We start from the raw sequence: 18,318 nt of genomic DNA, 5'->3' as shown, positions 1-18,318 counted from the left end.
GCGCGCCCGGCGTGCGCTGTTCGTAACTCCGGATCAGTTGTAAAACAAAACTGGCAAGCTTTACCAGTGTACTACCGTAACTTGCGTGCAAAGTTGTAATGAAATAAGAAAAGGGCTTTTTATTCGGTCCAGTAATTCCGGTGCCACTTATAAACATACTGAAACGAGCTACCGCAATGCGTCAAAGCACAGCGTCACGTCGAGCAACACTGGATGTCAATGAAAAATTTTTACTTGTGTAGTATGTTTCGGATTCTTGGTTTTATGCTACACACCCACCGAGGGACGCTGACTCCGCTACGTCAGCTTCGCTCGCGCATCGCTGGAACAATCGCCGCACCGCCGGAGGAAGCGTGTAACAATGGCCTTTAAATGACCCACTGTGGAGCGTTGCGGGTGGGCTAGGATGCAAACGTTAGGCCTTTTCTGAGACCACGGCGGCGTGAACGAGAACGACGACGCTCGCGCGGCTCTGACATTCGGGGGACGTGCGCCGCTGCTGAACGGAGCAGAGAGCCGCCGACCAACGATGCCGAGCACCGATCTCCGTCACTCTCCGTGTCCCTCTGAGGCGAGATTTAATCTATTCTTCTTCCACTTCAGTGCCTTGGCTGATCAGTTTCAAGGAAAACAACGTTCTTTTCGCTCAACACGCTCGCATGTTTGCGAGTCTGCCCTGAAATTAAAATTTGTGAGCGTGTAAACAATCCCATGTTTGGCTTCGCCGGTGCAGGGGGAGATCGGCTTCGCTACGCTGCCGGAGCAGGTGCACAGAAAATCGGTTAAGCGAGGGTTCGACTTCACCCTGATGGTTGTAGGTACGAATATTGTGTGCGCATTTCATTATAGTAACCTCGGTCCACTATCATGCCGACTTGTTTCATAATAGCGGAACGCATACTGCTCATGTTTCTGCAGGAGAATCTGGGCTGGGAAAGTCGACGCTTATCAACAGCCTCTTTCTTACGGATTTGTATGAAGAACGCAAGATCCCTAATGCTGAAGGTTTGTGCGTTTTGTGTGAGTGTATGACGTACTGTACAGGGTGCTTCATTTTATTTAATAGAGGCTCCCCATGAAAATGCTACACAGCACCACTTATATTATCTGGCCTGACGGATACCTTGCTCATGCATATTTGCAATAAGGTGGCGGTTTGGGCTTGTTGGTAGTGCATGACGTATAAAATGGCGCGACATCAGACAAGGACATCAAAGAACACACACAAGCGCTACGTGTGTGTTCTTTCATTTCCATTGTCAGATGTTGCGCTATTTTATACGTCACATTTGCAAGTAACTGGCAATAGTTACAAGATTAAGTTGGCTTTCTGAGTGATCTGTTCTAATGCGTCTGTGTTGAATAGAATATCACACGTAAATTTAAAGGATGATGCATGGCGTTGTAGGTTCTGCTTACGCAGTTAGGTTTGCATTCTAGAAGTTTGCTGCGTCCCTGTTGAATTGTAATCGCATGTGGCTCTTGCGTGTTGTTAGGCAGCCATACAGTGTCAGTGTGACTGACGCACATAGCTTCCGCACTCCCTTCACAGAGAAGATTGACAGGACAGTCCAGATAGAGCGCAAGACCATGGAGATTGAGGAGAAAGGAGTTCGACTTCGCCTGACCGTGGTGGACACACCGGGATTCGGCGATGCTGTCAACTGCGAAGAGAGGTATATACAGCGGGGCCCACAGTTTGGTGCTGTGTGCCTGTACAGTCCTTGTTTGATTGCAGCTTGTGCAAGTCCTGCTTGAGGATACCTTTGCACAAGCATTGTGAATGGAACAGTGAGGAATTTCAGTGAGACTCAGCAGAACATGCTGTTGCTAATTGGTGCACACACGCCATGGGAATATTTAAGTATTTAACACTGCAGAGAATACAGCAAAATTGAGGTGTGTTGTACGTCTCTTCTGGCAATCTTCTCTGCAGTGTTAACTTTTTGCTAGTTACATTCTTTGTGCACAAACTTCTTGCTAGTTACATTCTTTGTGCACGCTAATATTAATCGGGTGTCAGATTTTGTGTACTCTGCAAACTGAGTCTCTCTTTCACACACTGCACTATTTTTGACCGAAAAATTTACAGTTTTTTTATGTAATGACGTGAAATTGCAGCAAATTTAAGTGTAACTTGGGCAGTTAAGTACACAGTGCATAAGGCTCATTGGCTGCTGCTTTAAATTAACCGTTTATACAAAGCGAAACACAGTTGGGCCACTTGCTTCAAGTGCCGGCAAACGCACAGTGCAGCTCTTGGGTACCATATTTTTTGCATGACAATTATTACCGAGCTATCAAACAAACCATTCAACATGTTTTTATCTTTTGCTAATATGCCTCCTTGGCATTCTGTGTTTTTACAAGCACGGGTGTATAGTTCGACGGCTTCTATTTGGCCGGGAAAATTAAGATTTGAATAATTGTTGGCTGTTTACTTCTTAAAGCAATTTTCAATTCCAATACAAGTTTTATTACAAGTTTTATTATAAGACTGAGGTTTGAGCACATATCACATCTTAGGTCTACACCTTGTTTTCTACAAAACAAAGCGGTCAGAACGGCTTGAAAGTGGTGTCATTTTGTTTCCAGAGTCATTCTGAGTGCAATTTTACCATTTGTAAGCGTGTGAGAGATGCATACAGCTTATGTCATATAGAGGGTTAAGATTTGCTTTGCAGGAGCGAAAGCTTGGCTAAATGCTCGAAAGCTTCCTTGAGCAAAGAGTATCACTAGACAAAAATATGGGAACACAGGCAGGCACATAAACATTTATCTTTTCCGATTCCCTCGTGTTTTGATCTATGTTGTGCTATTATTTTCTCAAGATTAGCTTTCTTGTTTTCATATATTGTGCACAGAATCAATTTTGTAGTTTTTTTTGTCGCAAGTTTTCTCAAACTGGAAACTGAGGCACCTTTTGTTAATGACCATTTTTATTCACATCTTTATATTTTTTTTGTATGTCTGCAGTTGGAGGTCCATTGACCGGTACATTGACGAGCAGTTCAACCAGTTCTTCAAGGATGAGAGCGGTCTCAACCGCAAGAACATTGTCGACAACAGGGTCCACTGCTGCTTGTACTTCATACCACCTTGGGGACATGGGTCAGTTCTCTTTCGTTCTCCTGAATTACAGTAGAACCTGGATAATGTGATCATGTTTGATCTGAGTATTAGGATTGAAATTTTGGGTGCCCATTTTCCTTATTAGGAGTGCCAAAAAAGAAAAAAAACTTTCACAGCTTGCTTAGTATGATCTCCAGGCTTTAAATTTAGCTCTAATGGGCTGTTTGGTTATGCAATGAATACACTTCGTAAATATGTCTTCTCTTGCAAGCTCTGTATGGTACATAGTAGAAAGGAGCTCCATAAAATTGTCTTTTATTTCATATATAAACAATGGCTATATCAATGAAGGAAAAGGAATCTCACAGCAATGGCTAAAAGAGGCAACAGGTGTCGCTGCTGAAACACTGCACACAGCCAACATCCTCCATGCCAGGGAGAATGTGCGGTGATCTCCAGCAGTGTGTCATTAGTGCACATTTTTATGCATTCTAAAACAGACTGGTGACAAAATGCAAAGGTAAAAGGTCCAAAATCTCACTCCTTTAGCCAAAATTAAAGGAAACAAGTGGGATGGCATTGGCTAGCGTTAAATCCTGTTAGTGGGATTAGTGTTCTGTGTCCTGCAATGAGCCAAATGCTCATAGTAAATTGTCTTTATACAGAAAATAAGGTGAAGAAAAAAAGCTTTATTGTGGAACTGTTGCAAAATAAAGCATATTTCTATCCGATTTTTAAAGGAGAAAATTTTCACCTCAGTGATATTTGAAAATGAAGCTCAGAAATGATGGGCTTTTCTGTTAAATAGTTCATAGAATTTTATTGTGTATACTGGCAGCAGTGCCAAACCCTTAGATGGGTGTGAGTGTCAGTCATCATGTTGTTGAATTCATGTTGCTGTGAAAAATGGCCCTACCTTTGATGTTGTTTGTTCCTGTTTTCAGCTTGCGACAACTGGACATTGAGTTTATGAAGAGGCTGCACCAAAAGGTCAACATTGTGCCTGTGATTGCCAAAGCGGACACATTGACTCCCATTGAGATTCGCCACATGAAAGACCGGGTGGGTTGGCAAGTTTGTACATCTTGGGAGATTCAGCTAAGCACAATGCCTTGCAAGGCTGGTGCTTCAGAAGCAGTGACAAAACACTTTTCTCTGTAGCGTGCTGTTAACATGATCCAGTGGTTCTATGCACAGGACGTCATGATTTGGAAGGGCATAGCAAGGTCTCAGTGTGCATAGTCTGTTAAGGCATGGAGTAATTTGCGAGCAAAGTAGCATAGGCGTTTTATATCAAAACAACCTGAACTGGGTCTTCATTGCAGGGTTGTTATGATTAATTTTGCTGCACTATCTCTTTCAGGCAGCTGTGTATATGAACATAGTAACAGAACATAGTAACATAAGCCCCCTTAGTGCATTCTGCAGCCGAACATTTTGAATTCATTGAATTCAGAACAAAGAATCTGCAGTGTTTCACAGGAGACACCAAATTGTGCTTCAGAATGCACCTCTTATTATATTCGTAACCATGGTATGAATGTAATTTGAATTGATTTTTTTTTTTTCCCAAGCTGTTCAAAGCGGCTAAAGCGAGCTTTGCCACCAGGCTGGTGAGCCGATAGGAGAAGCGAGCTTTTCAGTGACATCTGGGCAAAGTGCACAGTGTACAAGTGCAAAGGAGAAGGTGGCTTTGGATGTGGAAAGAAGGTGGAATGAGTCATTGAGAAAGAGAGGGCTACGAAGGAGTTTTGCATGCACCCCAACCTGTGCGCACGCCCTCTACTTATGTAGTGCCTTCGGGTCTTTAAGGCACAAATAAATTAATTGAAAAGGACCGCAGGATTCGGGAGCTTGGAGCAGCGGCACGGTGATGACGGGTGCTGTGTGGGATGCTGCACGCATTAACATATTGCAAGCTACGCTTTCACTCGACTGTGGCACGCTTCTGAAGCATTGCGTTTTGAATAATATCAACATATCCGTTATTGCCATATTTCAGCGCACTATCTGCATTTCTTTTGGCAAGGGGGGGTGGGGGGGTGGGGGGGGGGTATTGATCTTGCTTTATAAGCTCAATAATATTCCTTTTAAAGTTCTCCTCGAGTCTCTGTCCTCGTTTTATATTTGTGTAAATAAGGCAAAGTAGTCATCTTCCCATCGTTCTGTCATTCCGACCGAAGTCCATGCGAAAACAGTGTAAAAAAAATGAGAATAGGGCTTCTAACGCTCAATTCCGTGAAAAATACTTAAATCTGTGATTTTTCACGGAATCGCGAGAAACTACGGGCTTTAATAAAGCATCTTGCCAATTCATTTTATATGAGTATGCATGCAATTGCGCACTTGTGTATGTGTTCTAAACGATTCTTAGGTGAGCCATTTTTTTGTGCAGATTCTGCGAGAGCTTGAAGAGCACCAGGTGACTGTCTACCAGTTGCCAGAATGTGACAGTGATGAGGATGATGACATCAAGCTGCAAGACAGAGAACTGAAGGTCTGCCTTTGTGACACTCTGTCCTGCTGTGCTTTTGCATGTTTTTCCATCTGCCTCTTTCTTTTTTCCTTGCAGTGAAGGGAGTGCACCTTGTCTTTTGACACCGAGTCAAAAATGATCAGTTGGAACTGGCCAAAACACAGTTCGAACCAATTTGAATGCGACTGGTTCCAAATGGTCTTTTTTAACTGGGGCAGCTCTAGCTATGCTGTGTCGCAGTTAGTGTCACTAGAACTGTGTCATAGTTGGAGGGTGCTAATTTTTTTATTGTTTTCTACCTTTTTACTGCTAAAGCACTATTTCATGAGGTCAGTTTGGCTTACCGAGTTTGTGTGAAGCTTGACCTTGAGGGTGACCTTGGCCAAACGATATATAAATCAAATATTGCCACGACTGGGATTCGAACCCGCCAGCCACTGAACGAGAGCAGTAGGCTATCAACGCAGCCTTTCAGCCTTGTGTTGATCTGCAATACCCTTGCGCTGTGCATTGCACTTTGTCATCTTCTTCAACTAATACTACCATCGAACTAATATCATCGCCAGATGTGCTGATGACCCAGCAAAGCAAAACCATGAGCGAGCCAGGCTATACACATGCTTTCGCATGTTTAATTGGTTTAACTACATTAAAAAGCTACCACTTTTTTTTTTAGGTAGTTCCCGGGATTTATTCAATTTGTATATCGAAATTGGATACTGCTGTGTTGTAGGTTATGGGATTCCCTGAAATTGGGGCTTATTCAGCACTCCTAGGCTTATTGCCCTTTTCCAGTACATTCACAAACATGTAGCATCTCTATGAAACAGCGTTTGGTGACTGAGCCTGTAGATGTGGGTTCAGTTTCGGCCACGGCTGCCACGTTTCGATGGAGGCGAAATGCAAACGACGCCGGTGTACTGTGGGATATCTGTGCATGTCAAAGAACCCCGAGTGGTCGAACTTAATCTGGAGCCCTCCTCTATGGCATCTTTCTCTCTCTCTCTCCCTTCTTTCACTTCCTTCCCTCACGGCGCAGTTGAGGTGTCCACTGAGAAGTGAGACAGTTCACAGCCAATTTCCATAGAACAGTAAACAGTAGCAGGCAGAACGTTGTTGATAGGCTGTCCACAAAAGCACGAAGAAGTGTGGAAGTTGAGGAAAGAATAGCTTGTCAGTGCTTTCAAAACCTGAATGAAATGGTTTTGCTGACCAAGTTGCATCTTATACTACACACAGCACTGAGATGGAAAACTACGCTTACCGTTTCTTATTGTTTCTCATTCTTCAGTAGTGTTTTTGTGTGAAAATGTGTGCCAATTGATCCAACTTTGCACCTTCGTAGTCTTTGCTGGCATCTTAAAAAAGTAAGACTATGAGTCAGTCGTATTTTTAAAAAGTAGTTTCACTGTTCTACTGTTCTGTCACTTGTACAGTAAACTAACTGCAGACAGCATTACAGTACTCTCATTAGGTTAACTCAAACTTCAAGGGACCAGAGATTTTTGTTTGAATTATCTGAAGTGCACCTTAATATGATCCAAAACCAAATACGATTTGCTTTATGGATACCTATACATACAAATAGTATGTTGAATCTGTTTTTTTTTATGCAAATGTAGCTGAGAGCTTTAGCACAACATAAAATATAGGTGAAAGGCAGTGATATGTTCACTAAAAGTGTCGCTGAAAAAAAGTTAATAATGCGCTGGTTTCCCGATAGAATAAAACCACATTGTTATGACCTTGATCGATTGTAAAAAAGGTCTGATTTATCCAAAGGTCGAGTAGTAGAATGGCTTCAAAAAAAAACTTCCAGAAACAGTTCTACTGCACCTCAGCAAATTTAATTGAACACAAAACAGGCATTAGTTAACTGGTTTTAAGTGCAAACTGCGCAGCAATAATGGTTTTTTGCAATTCTGGCATGATGTACTGCATGCCAACTGTCGGGAATATCAAAGCAGAACTGGTCTATAACAGTAATGACTTCCATGGCCCCATCAGAGGTGTGGCACCATAGTAGTGAAGCCTCCTCTCAAGCAGTGATGTCCATGTAAGGAGGCTTCACCACACAACAAGCAGCTCATGATGAGCATGCATTATTGACACACAGGACCACGTGGATGGAAGCAGAGTGAATGCACATTTGCGCCGGAAGGGAAAGACACCTTCTTAAAAAAACAAAAAAAAAACAAGGAGCAGCGACGCGCCACTTTGCGTACAAACCAGCACGCAGTTGGGCTTGGCTCGCGAAAATCAAACCACATGGCGACAAGGCGACTCTGATCGACACGGCTGCTCTTCGGACTGCATCCTAGTTAACTGGATGGAGGGGCCAGATTTTCAGCTCACGTGGCGCTGCAGACTTGATGCATGCTACCTCGGTGGCTGCTTTTTTGCACGCCGGGAGTGTTGGAGCAAGACACAAAGTTTGAATTAACCGAACTTAAGAGAAATTGCAGTACGGATTAAGCAGCTTTAAAACGCACTGAAAATATAGCCAGCCAATCAAAATTTTGAAATTTGTTTGAATTAACCGAAAATGCGACTTCTCAGAGTTTGAGTTATCGTGAGTGTACTGTACTTATATTTCTGCTGTAAACTGTTGAATACTGCCATCATGGATTAAGGACTGTTCCTTTTACTCCTGTCACTTACTTGCTGGCAACATTTGCGTCATATGAAGGTGGAGTGTTCCTTAGTGCCTTTTTTCTTTGTTGGCTCACACTGTGAGTAGTGAGAAGTTTTGCTTCAGTGCACACTCTTGGTAAGCAGGTATACAACACACATTTTCTCACGTAACTGCCCTCTGCTGCATGCAGGAGAGCATCCCATTTGCGGTCATCTCGAGCACCCAGCTGGTGGACATCAACGGTCGGCGAGTCCGCGGTCGACTCTACCCGTGGGGGATCGTCGAAGGTGACCACCACACTCACTGGCTGGGGCCACAGTGCACTTGCTGCATGTCACTTCTTTCCTTCTGTCTTCCTTGTATCTCTTTCCCACACTTCTTGCCAGTTGACTGACGGCCACTTCACACGCTGCCGTTGGTTCCTTTGCAGTGGAGAACCCGAAGCATAGCGACTTCCTCAAGTTGCGGACCTTCCTTATTAGGTTGGTGACATTTTTTTTTTCTCTTGTCAAGCTGCACTTCTTTTTCACGTGAGAATAACAGTGCAGGACAGCTGGAGGCTGGTTGCACCAACTCTTTCTAGCGGTGTGTCGGGTTTAGCCACCTGTTCAATGTGCTGTGAGTCAGATCTGCAGTTGTGTTTAAAGTAAGTTCTGTTTTGGCTTTTTGACAAGAATAGGCTCTCTGCCAGTATGACAGCACTGCTAGTTATGTATTTTTTTCATTTTACGAGAAATTGCTTAATTCCAAGCCATAGCGTGGCATTTTGTTAGGAAAATAACGCAAGAGGTGGTGACGAGTATAAGGGCTATACCTATTGCAGTAAATAAGCTCGAAGTCGGAATATGCTGTGGGTTTTGCTTTCCGTGCAGTTCTTTCTTTTGGGCAATCAGCCCGAGGTAAAAAAGCGGTAAAAAAAGCAGAAATGTAAAATGTGGCTGGTTGGTGCAGCTGTGCCTCATTGAGTTGGCTGTGCTAGTGGCGAGAGGATTTTTGTGCTCGACGACTGTCCGCCGCCAAGCGTGGACTGACTCGCGCCTTTTGCTCTCTCTTTGCCTCATGCTGCCTGTTGGTCGGCAACGGCAGAATAATCCTTGGTCTCTTCAGGTAGATGGCTTTGTGTCTCTACAAGCCCTCCTCCTGAGAACCTACATACCATATTTATTTGAACGCACCCGCGACGCCCACCGCCCCGCCGCCATTTTGCGTGACCCAAAGTTTGGGCCACCTGGCACTTGATGCCATGCTGCTTATGCTTTGGAATTGGCTGGAGAGAGAGCCCCCAGCCCAGACCTGCAGCCCCAAAGGGGCTCGAGCCCGTGCCCAGAGTTTGTTGTGGAAGCCCTTGAAGTTCTGAAGCCTAAAGCAGCTGGCTACAGCTGGGACGAGGTTGCATTCTGGACCCTGGCTTTTAAAGGGGCTCTGAAACACGTTCCGAGGAGAGTACATGAACTCGCTCAATCACTACATTCTCTCGTCATGAACTGCTGATCCATATAATACATTTCTACACAGAGCAGGAAACCCACAATCGGGCGCAAAAGTTGGGGAGTGTTTTCCAGAGACCTTTTCATGCTCGTGCCCTCCTCCGTTGCACGCCCCTCCATAATTCTGTTCAGGGATGGCTATTGATTAGATTCTTTCAGGCGCCATGCAGCTACCACGGCCGCAGCCAGTCAGCAGCATCACTCCTCTGGGCCGGGAAGCTCTGCCTCTCGAGGAATTACCTTAGGGGGGCCGGCAGTAAAAAATTGACGAGAAGAGGGGAAAAGCAAACACGCTGAAATTCAGATTTTGACTACAGATAACTCAGCTTCTACTAAACACAGTAAAAAAATTATTGCTGGAAGATATTCATGAATCAGTGTCCTTTAACCTTCCAGAAATACCACACCTTTATTGAGAGCCTCTTTCGGAGCCCCTCTAAGTTTTATTTGCCTTGCTTTGCAGTAGCAGTTAGGCCTCTTCTCATCATTTTATTTTTCCAACTTAATGAGCATTTGCAAACACGGGGCAGCTTTTGTGTTGCTTAAGAAACACGTGTTCCGTAACTTGTCTTTGATGGTGGAATAGGTTTATGAAAAGTCTGTTCATAATGCAACCACACAGTCTTGGGTGTTGCGGGCCAATTTGCATTTGCATTGCATTTGCAATTTGCCCAGCTGTGTCACTTGGATCTGTTCTCGGGTGCCTTTCCCTCGATTCATAACAGCTTATGTGGACTGTTGCCCGTGCAGCTGCGCTGCGACATTACCAGAAGTTATGCTCTCGGAAGCACCACCATATTTTCACACAGCAGATATCATATGGCACCATGACTTGAAGGGCAGTCATTCTGGCTGTTGTGCACTCTTCTTGAAATTGTAGGACTGTGCTTAACGAATTTTCTTTCCCTCCTTTTTTTTTTTCAACATTTCCATTGGCAAAACAGCATTGTTCTCTACCTGCGAGTCTTATTGATTCAAATAAATATGGTACAAAGTGGACCCACTGTAGTAGATGCCAGACATCAGATGTTTGGTCATATCTGAATCTTTCTGTTTCTCTGTGTTTGTTGTGTTTAATCAGCACAGTTATTAAATAAACAATAATGTGCTTGTCGTTCTTTTCCCTGCATCCTTTGTTTTTTCATTTTCCTCTCCCTCACGCTGCAGCACGCACATGCAAGACCTGAAAGAAGTGACCCGTGATGTACACTACGAGAACTATCGTGCCCAGTACATCCAGAAGATTTCTCAACAAGCGGCCCGTGAAAGGGGGTCTGTATACCCGGCAGTGCCCGTTTCTCTATGATCTGCCTTCGGGAAGACATTGTTCAAAAGCACGCTGTCACGGAACAAAGGAAAAGAGCTTGCACTTTTATTCTCACAAGTTCCGAAAGGTTGATGTGTGGTGCATGTTCCCCTGCACGTGCATTCCAGAGACCACATTTTGCAGCCTTTTTCCAAAGGGACACTAAAGGGAAATGCTGTGCCTAGCCAGACAGAACGATTAGTGACTCAAGGTTATTGATACATTAGTTACTCAGAACAGAGCTTGGACAAGCCAGAAAATTAAAAGAAAGCAAAAGACTAGCTGCACCACTCGATAATTTTGGTAACTGCCTGTTTTGGTTACTTCTTTGCTGGCCACAACTGGCTCGCCACCTTTACATGTGAAACTACTTTAACAGGAAGTACTGCCGATATAGGAAAGTTCAGTGATTGGTGTTCAAATGTGGAGAATTTGATATGCCATTCAATTTGAATGCCGCCCAGTAGGCCTGCATGAAGCAGTTGTGTGTAAGTAGTGTTACAGGTGCTGGCCAAGCACAAGCTCTGAGGATCATTTGCACTCTTTTTGAATAACAAGCCCATCGTATGTTGAGAAGACTGCTTCATAGTATGGACAGTGGCGAACAGTGTGGTGGCGCCCTCTGTGATAAATATTTTAACTCAGGGATATCTGATCAATGGTCCAAGTGGTTTCATTCTTGCCCTTTTTCTCCTGATGCACAAAAGAGCTCGGATTCCTAAAAACATGCTCTAAAAAATTAACACTGCCTACATATTGGCGGGGTGTACATGGGGGAGAGAAAATTGGATCTTTGTATGCAATTTCCTCAGCAAAGCTGTGACCGTTTTGCTCAGGAAAAAAATGCCGGCAGTACTGACAAAAAATAATCTATCAGTCTAGAGTAGTCTCTTGTTTCCATTTCCTGTTACTGTCCCTTCAAGTGGGAAACAATCGAGTTGCCAACTGCCTGGTGGTTCTGAAATGGTGCAGATTTGGCATCATGTTTGAGCATGGTTATGCATCTCCTGTAGTAGGAGTGAGTATGCCATGCTACAAGGCATGGTATCTGGCACTGAATACAACTTTTTTTCCTTGCAGGAAGCAAGGCAGAGATTCGGTGCCAACCACATACGATGGCATATCGGAGGCTGACCGCCTGCTCCAGATGAAGGATGAAGAAGTAAGCGCCGCCACCCGACTTGGGGGAATTCGGGCTAGCTGCATTACTTGCTGCAGCGAGCTTTTATTCAGTATGGAATGCCATTAGTTGTTGCCATTATGTGGATGGTGGTCGAAATTTCCGGAGCCCTTCACTACGGCGTCCCTCATAGCCTCATTTGCTTTGGGACGTTAAACCCCCATAAGCCAAAGCAAGCCAAACCTTTAATCTACATTTGGCTGCATCAGTTTGATTGTTTGTGTGCTATTGATTTGCAGCCTGGAAGCACCTCTTTGTAACCACATGCCCAGCCACTTTATTAAGGTGACTGAACAGTATTGTGCGTCTTTATGCAGACTGTCAGGACAGCACATATGGAGTTTTGGTCCAAATGTAGCATGCAAACAAGAACTGAAGGCTTGCTTGTTAAACCTGGCATGTACATCTAGCTTGATTATGAAAGGGAACAGTCAGTTACAAATTCTGCGCCAGTTACAAAACATTGTGCGCCCAGAGAAGAACTATTTGAAACAAAGGAAAAATGTTTTCTTCTTCTCTCGTACAAATGGAGTAATCATTGGTGAATGCTGGTAACGTGTTCCCTTTTGTACTGGGGACATCTGAATGTGCCTGCACCTGCATTTTGTTGCTTACGAGCCCCAGTTGCGCACACAGCTTCCTGCCAGAGGAGTGACAGACATGAAACTCTGGCCACTGCCCTCTTTGCGCAGATCCGGCGCATGCAAGAGATGCTGTCACAGATGCAGGAGAAGCTTCGCCAGACAAGCAGAGACACCACACCCGAAGCGTCGACACCAGACTTGGACGCACGGAGGGACGGCGACAGTGTTGTCAACCTCTGAATGCGAAGCAAGAGTAGGGAGGTGTGGCACACCGGAAAGAGTGGCGCGCCACCGACTCGCCCGCGTCTCCCCTTTTCCAGGTGTACATGTACACCCTTGCCCTGGCATGGGTCATCACGTGTGGGCAAGGGCTAGCCAGTCACTTAAGCTCCTGATAAGGGCACACACCTCTTCTCAGTAGCACTTGAGTGCTTCTTTCACAGTGTTCCTTGTGGTGCTGACATCTCTTGGGTGTAACTGCAACTGCATGTTTGTTGTTGCTTCGCCGATGCTTGGCACCTATTTCATCGTCCTGCTTTTCATTGCATAGTTCATGGATGCCGGCCAGTGAACTGCAGATGACCTGACACAGTGTTCGATGTGGCACTGAGATTTCTCATGACCAGTGAGTTGGTTCATTGACCTTTGGCATTCAGTTTGTCATCCTGGATTGATTTGTCACTATGGTGATGATTTTGCCTGACCCAAGGAACTTGCTTGCCGTTGTTTGCGTCACAGTCTTTCAGTACCCTTGGAGTGCTCAGCATTTGTGCACCGTATTTTGAAGGCTATATCCATTAGTTTGACATTTTTGTGCAGCTGTCTGTTGGAAGTCAAGTCATTTTTTAATTCCACACACTGTATTAAGCATGCATTCCTTGCAGCAAACAGCCTCTTCATGATGTGTGGCCTGTAGGCTGCATCCGGCATTGCTCTGAGGTATGTTTGCGTGTTTCTCGAATGCACTTGTTTCCGAAAACTAACAAATCATGTGTAGAATATTTGAAAGACATATTCGCGAAACATTGGGCATAAAATTGTGATGTGGCAACAAAAAATCATTGTAGGTGCAGTGCATTTTTTTTTTCACTGGTGACCAAGATTTAATAACTTCCTGCCTTTAGCTGCAGGCTCTTGACTACGTGCATGTGGGAAGCAAATTGAATGATTTCTTTTTTTTTTTCCATATAAGAGTGTGTTTTTGTCTGCTGATTACACTTTTTGCATGGTTTCTATGTAGTCAGTGACGGGTGAGACAGATGGCATGACATGAAGTATGGTTGAGCAGATCAGATACTGTGGTCATGCACTTTGCATCGTAACGCTATATATACACAATGATTGATATCTTGCTAATGCTCACTCTGGTGGTATGTCCATCATCAGTGTGCTGTCACCAAAGTAAATCTAAGACAGTGCCGCAGCCACCTCTGTATTTTCATGGATGGACTGTTCAAAAGCTGCAGGGAGTTGGCGCAGAAAAGCTGCCACTGTTAAAGCACTAGGTTTGACAACGTGGTGTACCCTATATTTTTTGTGTACCAGAAATCGCGGCGTGACAAGTATGCTGTGAATTACAGTTAGAAACAAGTTTTAAGTGCAGTGGTTGTTGAAAACCGGCAGCCTTTTGAGCACCTTATTATAGGGGAGCGCAACCCTTCCCACGGAAGAGTGCAGTTTTGTTCCATCATAAGATCCGTTTTTGGTGCACAATTCGGCATCATCGGCCAAATCTTGAGTTTTCTAGTACTTGTGGGTGGCATTGCCTACTTTTTGTGCCACTGTGCAGTGCAATGCCAGTACTGCACTGGTGCAGTATGCCAGAGCACAGGCTGCACTTGCTTGTACTGATGTGACACCACTGTGCTGATTTGCAGTGTTTTTTTTTTTTTAGTGTCTCTGCTTAGGCATGAATACTTACTGTGTTGCGAGTGCTGTGTTCTTGAGTTTGCAGTTTTCCGACAGCAAGCACCCTGAGGGACACTGTAGAAGTTGCATTTAGGGGACCACCGTAACTATCCTCATTGCTAGTTCATGATAAACACAGTGTCAGCTACTTTATGTACACATAGATGCTTATATTCGCAGGTATGTGCACATCCTCTTCATTGTACAAGTGTACCACATTCTCCCCATCCATTCTCCCCATAAATAAGGATTTTTCTTGAAGGCACTGGTGATACCATTATCAACACTGCTTGGTGACTGCAAGCTGATACCTTGGTAGCAGCCTGTGAATATGTTATGTGCAAGTTACAAAGATGTTGTAGTCATCACAAAGAGAGTTTTAAAGTATTTTGTTGCACAAACTAGATGCAGGTACTGTTTTCATTTTCTTTTACCACAAGGACGAAGATTTAAGTTTGCACGTTTGCTTTGCATTGTAACAAAACTCTTGCGATGACAGACGCACATGAGTGAGAACCTAATAACCAAAGGCTGACAACTGCATTTATGCACTCTGGCTGAACCAAAGAGACGCGCTGTGCGCTTCCTCGAGTCTTTGCAACGCTGACGTTAATTGAAGCTCAACAAGCCTTGCTCGCAGCTGACATATGCCTGGCTATTTATAATCCAGCTAGTCATTGGGCTGAGCGCTTTTTTTTTCCTTTCGCCCTCCAAAGAAATGGCAGTCAGATGCTGCTCATAAATATTTAGCTGCTGCCCTAATTTATTTACACCTATTTATGTCATCTATATTTATACACAAATACACGCACACCTGTGCATGGACATTCCAGAGTTGCGGGCTCTATTTACTGTGCCACCATCACTTCATTTCTCCCACGACCTGCATTGTCTTGAAAGAGACTGCGAGGTGGCCTATTCCAGTGTAATTCCAATTTTCTGTGGCCGTGCGTTTTTTTTTTGTTTCCTCTCAGGGTTGTAATTTTTTGTGTTCAAATTGTGCATGTGTCGTGTCTCTCTGTTTAAAGGAAACCAATGAAAAGTCACAATAAAAAAAATAAATGGCTGAGAAGTACTGAATCCAAACCTAGGTCTCTCGTGTGTCTTTATTTTGAGCGTAGGCATGCTCAAGTAAATGCTGCTTGTGTGTTCCCCTCCATTATAATTTTGCCAGTTGGTTCCAGGAGTGCTAGAGGTTTACAACAGCACTGCATCTGAGGTCCTGGTGCTAGTCAACTTGTGAAGGGCCAGCTCTGTCTCAAGTAAGAGTGTCGGATCCAAAAATGGTTTAATCAGCTTAAGTTATGGCTGATGAATGAGATTTGGCGACAAAGTTCACTCTGCATTCTAGACATTTCAGGTGGTCAGTACGGTCCTTAATGTAGTCCCATCCCCTGACCTTGCACAAACCACATTCAAATGGGTGAACTACTCCAAGGACTGTATTGCATCTGGAAAAGAAGAGAGATTGAGAAAAAAAATGCACTGGACGTGCACTCCTGTGATGCAAGATTCAGTGCTGAAGTCTCCATCCAGAAGTGTAGGAGACCACGTGTACGGTGAGTGCATGTGGCAGGAAGAACACAACTTGGGCCAGGGTTGCTGTGGTGGTGAAGTATGCATGCACGATGATTAGCGTAAAGGACAGTGGGGGCTACGGAGGCTTCTTGCAACTCATCCAAGTCTACAGTGACGTCGACTAGAAAAGCCGTGCACCCCACAGGCAAGTTAATTGGCCACACTGGCTGCACAATTCGTCTCTCTTCTCAACCCACAGCAGAATTCGTACCGCTTTACCTCGAGGAGTTGGTTGGTGCCCATACATGTTTCGGACAGACAAAAGATAGATGCACGTCGAATGGTGTGGTCGTGGTGGAAGTCTTACCTGGGCACGAAGTGATCTAACATCGTCGGATGCGACAGCCAGTGTGTGGTTGGTCAACGCCTTGTAGCAGCGGGCCGTAATGATGTCTTAATGGGGCTCAATGGGGGTTTGGTTTTTCTGAGACAGAAGTGGAAGTCTTGTTTGCTGCTCGTGGACTGTGATGTGAACTGTGTGGATTGATTGTGTGCATAGATGGTGACTGCAGGAGAGAATGTGTGCTATTATAAGAGACGTGCGCTTAGCGGGGTAGATGCAGCATTGTTAATATCGAAGGGACGCTGCGCTGCGGTGGAGCAATTGCCGGCAGATAAAGCAAGGCTAACCCCACCTGTAGCATTCAACACCTCAACTCAACTCGTCAGGAAGGGTCCTCTGCTATCTGTGGCTCTGCTGAGTGCAATGTAGACGTAACTTTTGGAGGTGGTTCTTGGCATAGTCGTATATGGTATTCTTGTAGGCACCCCCTTGTGATTTATGGATCGTGATGGCACTTGCTTGGAATGGGAAGCATTGGCTTTACTGTACCAAGGCCTCTGTCTTCTTGCCTATTGTTCACTGTAAATCCAGTCTTGCTTGATTGCTCTGTTTTGTTGGTGGCATTTCCTACCTTCAGTTTTCCCGCAGTTATGATGAGCTGCATTCGAACCAAAAGCACATGGGATGACCTTCCACATTGTACTGCATACAGAGCAACTGACCAGCCATGCAGTTCATGTAAGGTTTTGCGACAGACAGCATGATCTCGATTGGGAGGTTCCCTAACTTGGCTTTAGGCATTTCTATTTTCTTGTTAAAGGTGCTGTCGGTCCGAAGACATTTGAAGACTTCAACAGTTTGCAATGCAGGTCACTGGCATAGATACCCCTAGAAAACAACATGCACGCATCACACAGCATAAGGAACTTTGGTTGAATAAATAAAGTGTAAATTATGGAGTTTAACGTCCCGAAACGACACATAGGCTATGAGGGACGCCGTAGTGGAGGGCATCGCATTAATAGACTATGCCATTTTAGGCCGGGGCAATCCGGGCGTTGAAGATTCGTAGTAGTGTTTAGGATTCCATGCATGAATGCTATGTAGTGCTCAAGTGCTTTTTTCACAGAGCCTTTGTTGAGTACCTCATTCGCGACGCATAGCCAGGACGGTGTGTTACGGAAGGTTATGCAGCGAGTTTACAAAGTACGGAATGAGTAACCGCCCCCTCCAAGGCAGACATAAATCCGCCCCTGGGAGCTGGAGTAGGTGTTTACCGAGGCGTGGGTGACAACTTCAACGACGCGGAAAGGTGGGAACCGTGAGGAGAAAGAATCCGTTGCGAAGGCAGAACGGGAAAGGCGTGAAGATTTGGAGTCGTACGGCTGGGAATGGCGATCACAGTTCAGCCGAATAAGATAATTTTTTTCCTGGCATGATGACTACACCCACACTGCTAACAAAAATGAGGGTGCAACATAGAGGAAAAAAAATCGCGTCATACATGCGTCAGGCTAGCCCTGTGGCTGGCTGCGGCTGCGTAGCCCATTTGCGCTTCACATAAAACTTATGCAGAGATCATACAAACATACGATCATGATTTAATAAATGCTTGTTGCACACAAACCAAATAAAAATAGCCGCAGTTCCGTATCGCTGACATTAACAAACAAAAAAAATCCAGAAGGCTGTTTGAGAAAACTGTTCAGTATACTACCGCACAAATATGTTTTACATGTTAAAAAATCATTGCGCGCAAAGTTTAAACTAATACCTATTTATTCAATTACCTAACCATTATGAAAATTA

General features: G+C 44.5%; 1 protein-coding gene and 1 long non-coding RNA gene across 5 annotated transcripts; one reads left to right on the top strand and one right to left on the bottom strand.

The window, feature by feature from the left end:
- The first annotated feature begins 223 nt into the window (after window positions 1-223).
- LOC144121608 (septin-2-like) lies at window positions 224-13,521 on the top strand. Of its 2 annotated transcripts, XM_077654912.1 has the most exons (13): window positions 224-571; window positions 734-818; window positions 919-1,005; window positions 1,553-1,676; window positions 2,977-3,111; window positions 4,017-4,134; window positions 5,468-5,569; window positions 8,374-8,470; window positions 8,614-8,665; window positions 9,270-9,290; window positions 10,838-10,942; window positions 12,057-12,138; window positions 12,849-13,521. In XM_077654912.1, the coding sequence occupies exons 1-13, from the start codon at window positions 530-532 to the stop codon at window positions 12,978-12,980; spliced, it is 1,182 nt and encodes a 393-aa protein (XP_077511038.1). In that variant the 5' UTR covers window positions 224-529; the 3' UTR covers window positions 12,981-13,521. The 2 variants fall into 2 exon arrangements, with proteins under 2 accessions (XP_077511038.1, XP_077511039.1); XM_077654913.1 differs by lacking the exon at window positions 9,270-9,290 and having other exon boundaries at window positions 227-571.
- Window positions 13,522-16,072: 2,551 nt separating this feature from the next.
- LOC144121610 (uncharacterized) lies at window positions 16,073-18,118 on the bottom strand. 3 transcript variants are annotated; one of them, XR_013312647.1, is made up of 2 exons: window positions 17,787-18,118; window positions 16,073-17,397 (listed from the first exon to the last, which is right to left on the bottom strand). It is a non-coding gene; the product is annotated as an uncharacterized LOC144121610 (long non-coding RNA). The 3 variants fall into 3 exon arrangements; XR_013312649.1 differs by having other exon boundaries at window positions 16,073-17,167; XR_013312648.1 differs by having other exon boundaries at window positions 18,014-18,118.
- Between the last annotated feature and the right edge of the window lie 200 nt (window positions 18,119-18,318).

The sequence above is a fragment of the Amblyomma americanum genome, chromosome 2 (genome assembly GCF_052857255.1).
Source record: "Amblyomma americanum isolate KBUSLIRL-KWMA chromosome 2, ASM5285725v1, whole genome shotgun sequence".
In the NCBI taxonomy this organism is placed as follows: Eukaryota; Metazoa; Arthropoda; class Arachnida; order Ixodida; family Ixodidae; genus Amblyomma; species Amblyomma americanum.
The sequence above is the reverse complement of the archived record's forward strand: the minus strand, read 5'-3'. Positions and strand labels throughout refer to the sequence as shown.

Coding starts and splice junctions, on each gene's coding strand:
- LOC144121608 (XM_077654912.1), top strand. CDS start 530: ATGCCGAGCACCGATCTCCGTCACTCTCCGTGTCCCTCTGAG. Junction 3,112..4,016: donor ATACCACCTTGGGGACATGG/GTCAGTTCTCTT, acceptor TCCTGTTTTCAG/CTTGCGACAACTGGACATTG. Junction 10,943..12,056: donor CAAGCGGCCCGTGAAAGGGG/GTCTGTATACCC, acceptor TTTTCCTTGCAG/GAAGCAAGGCAGAGATTCGG.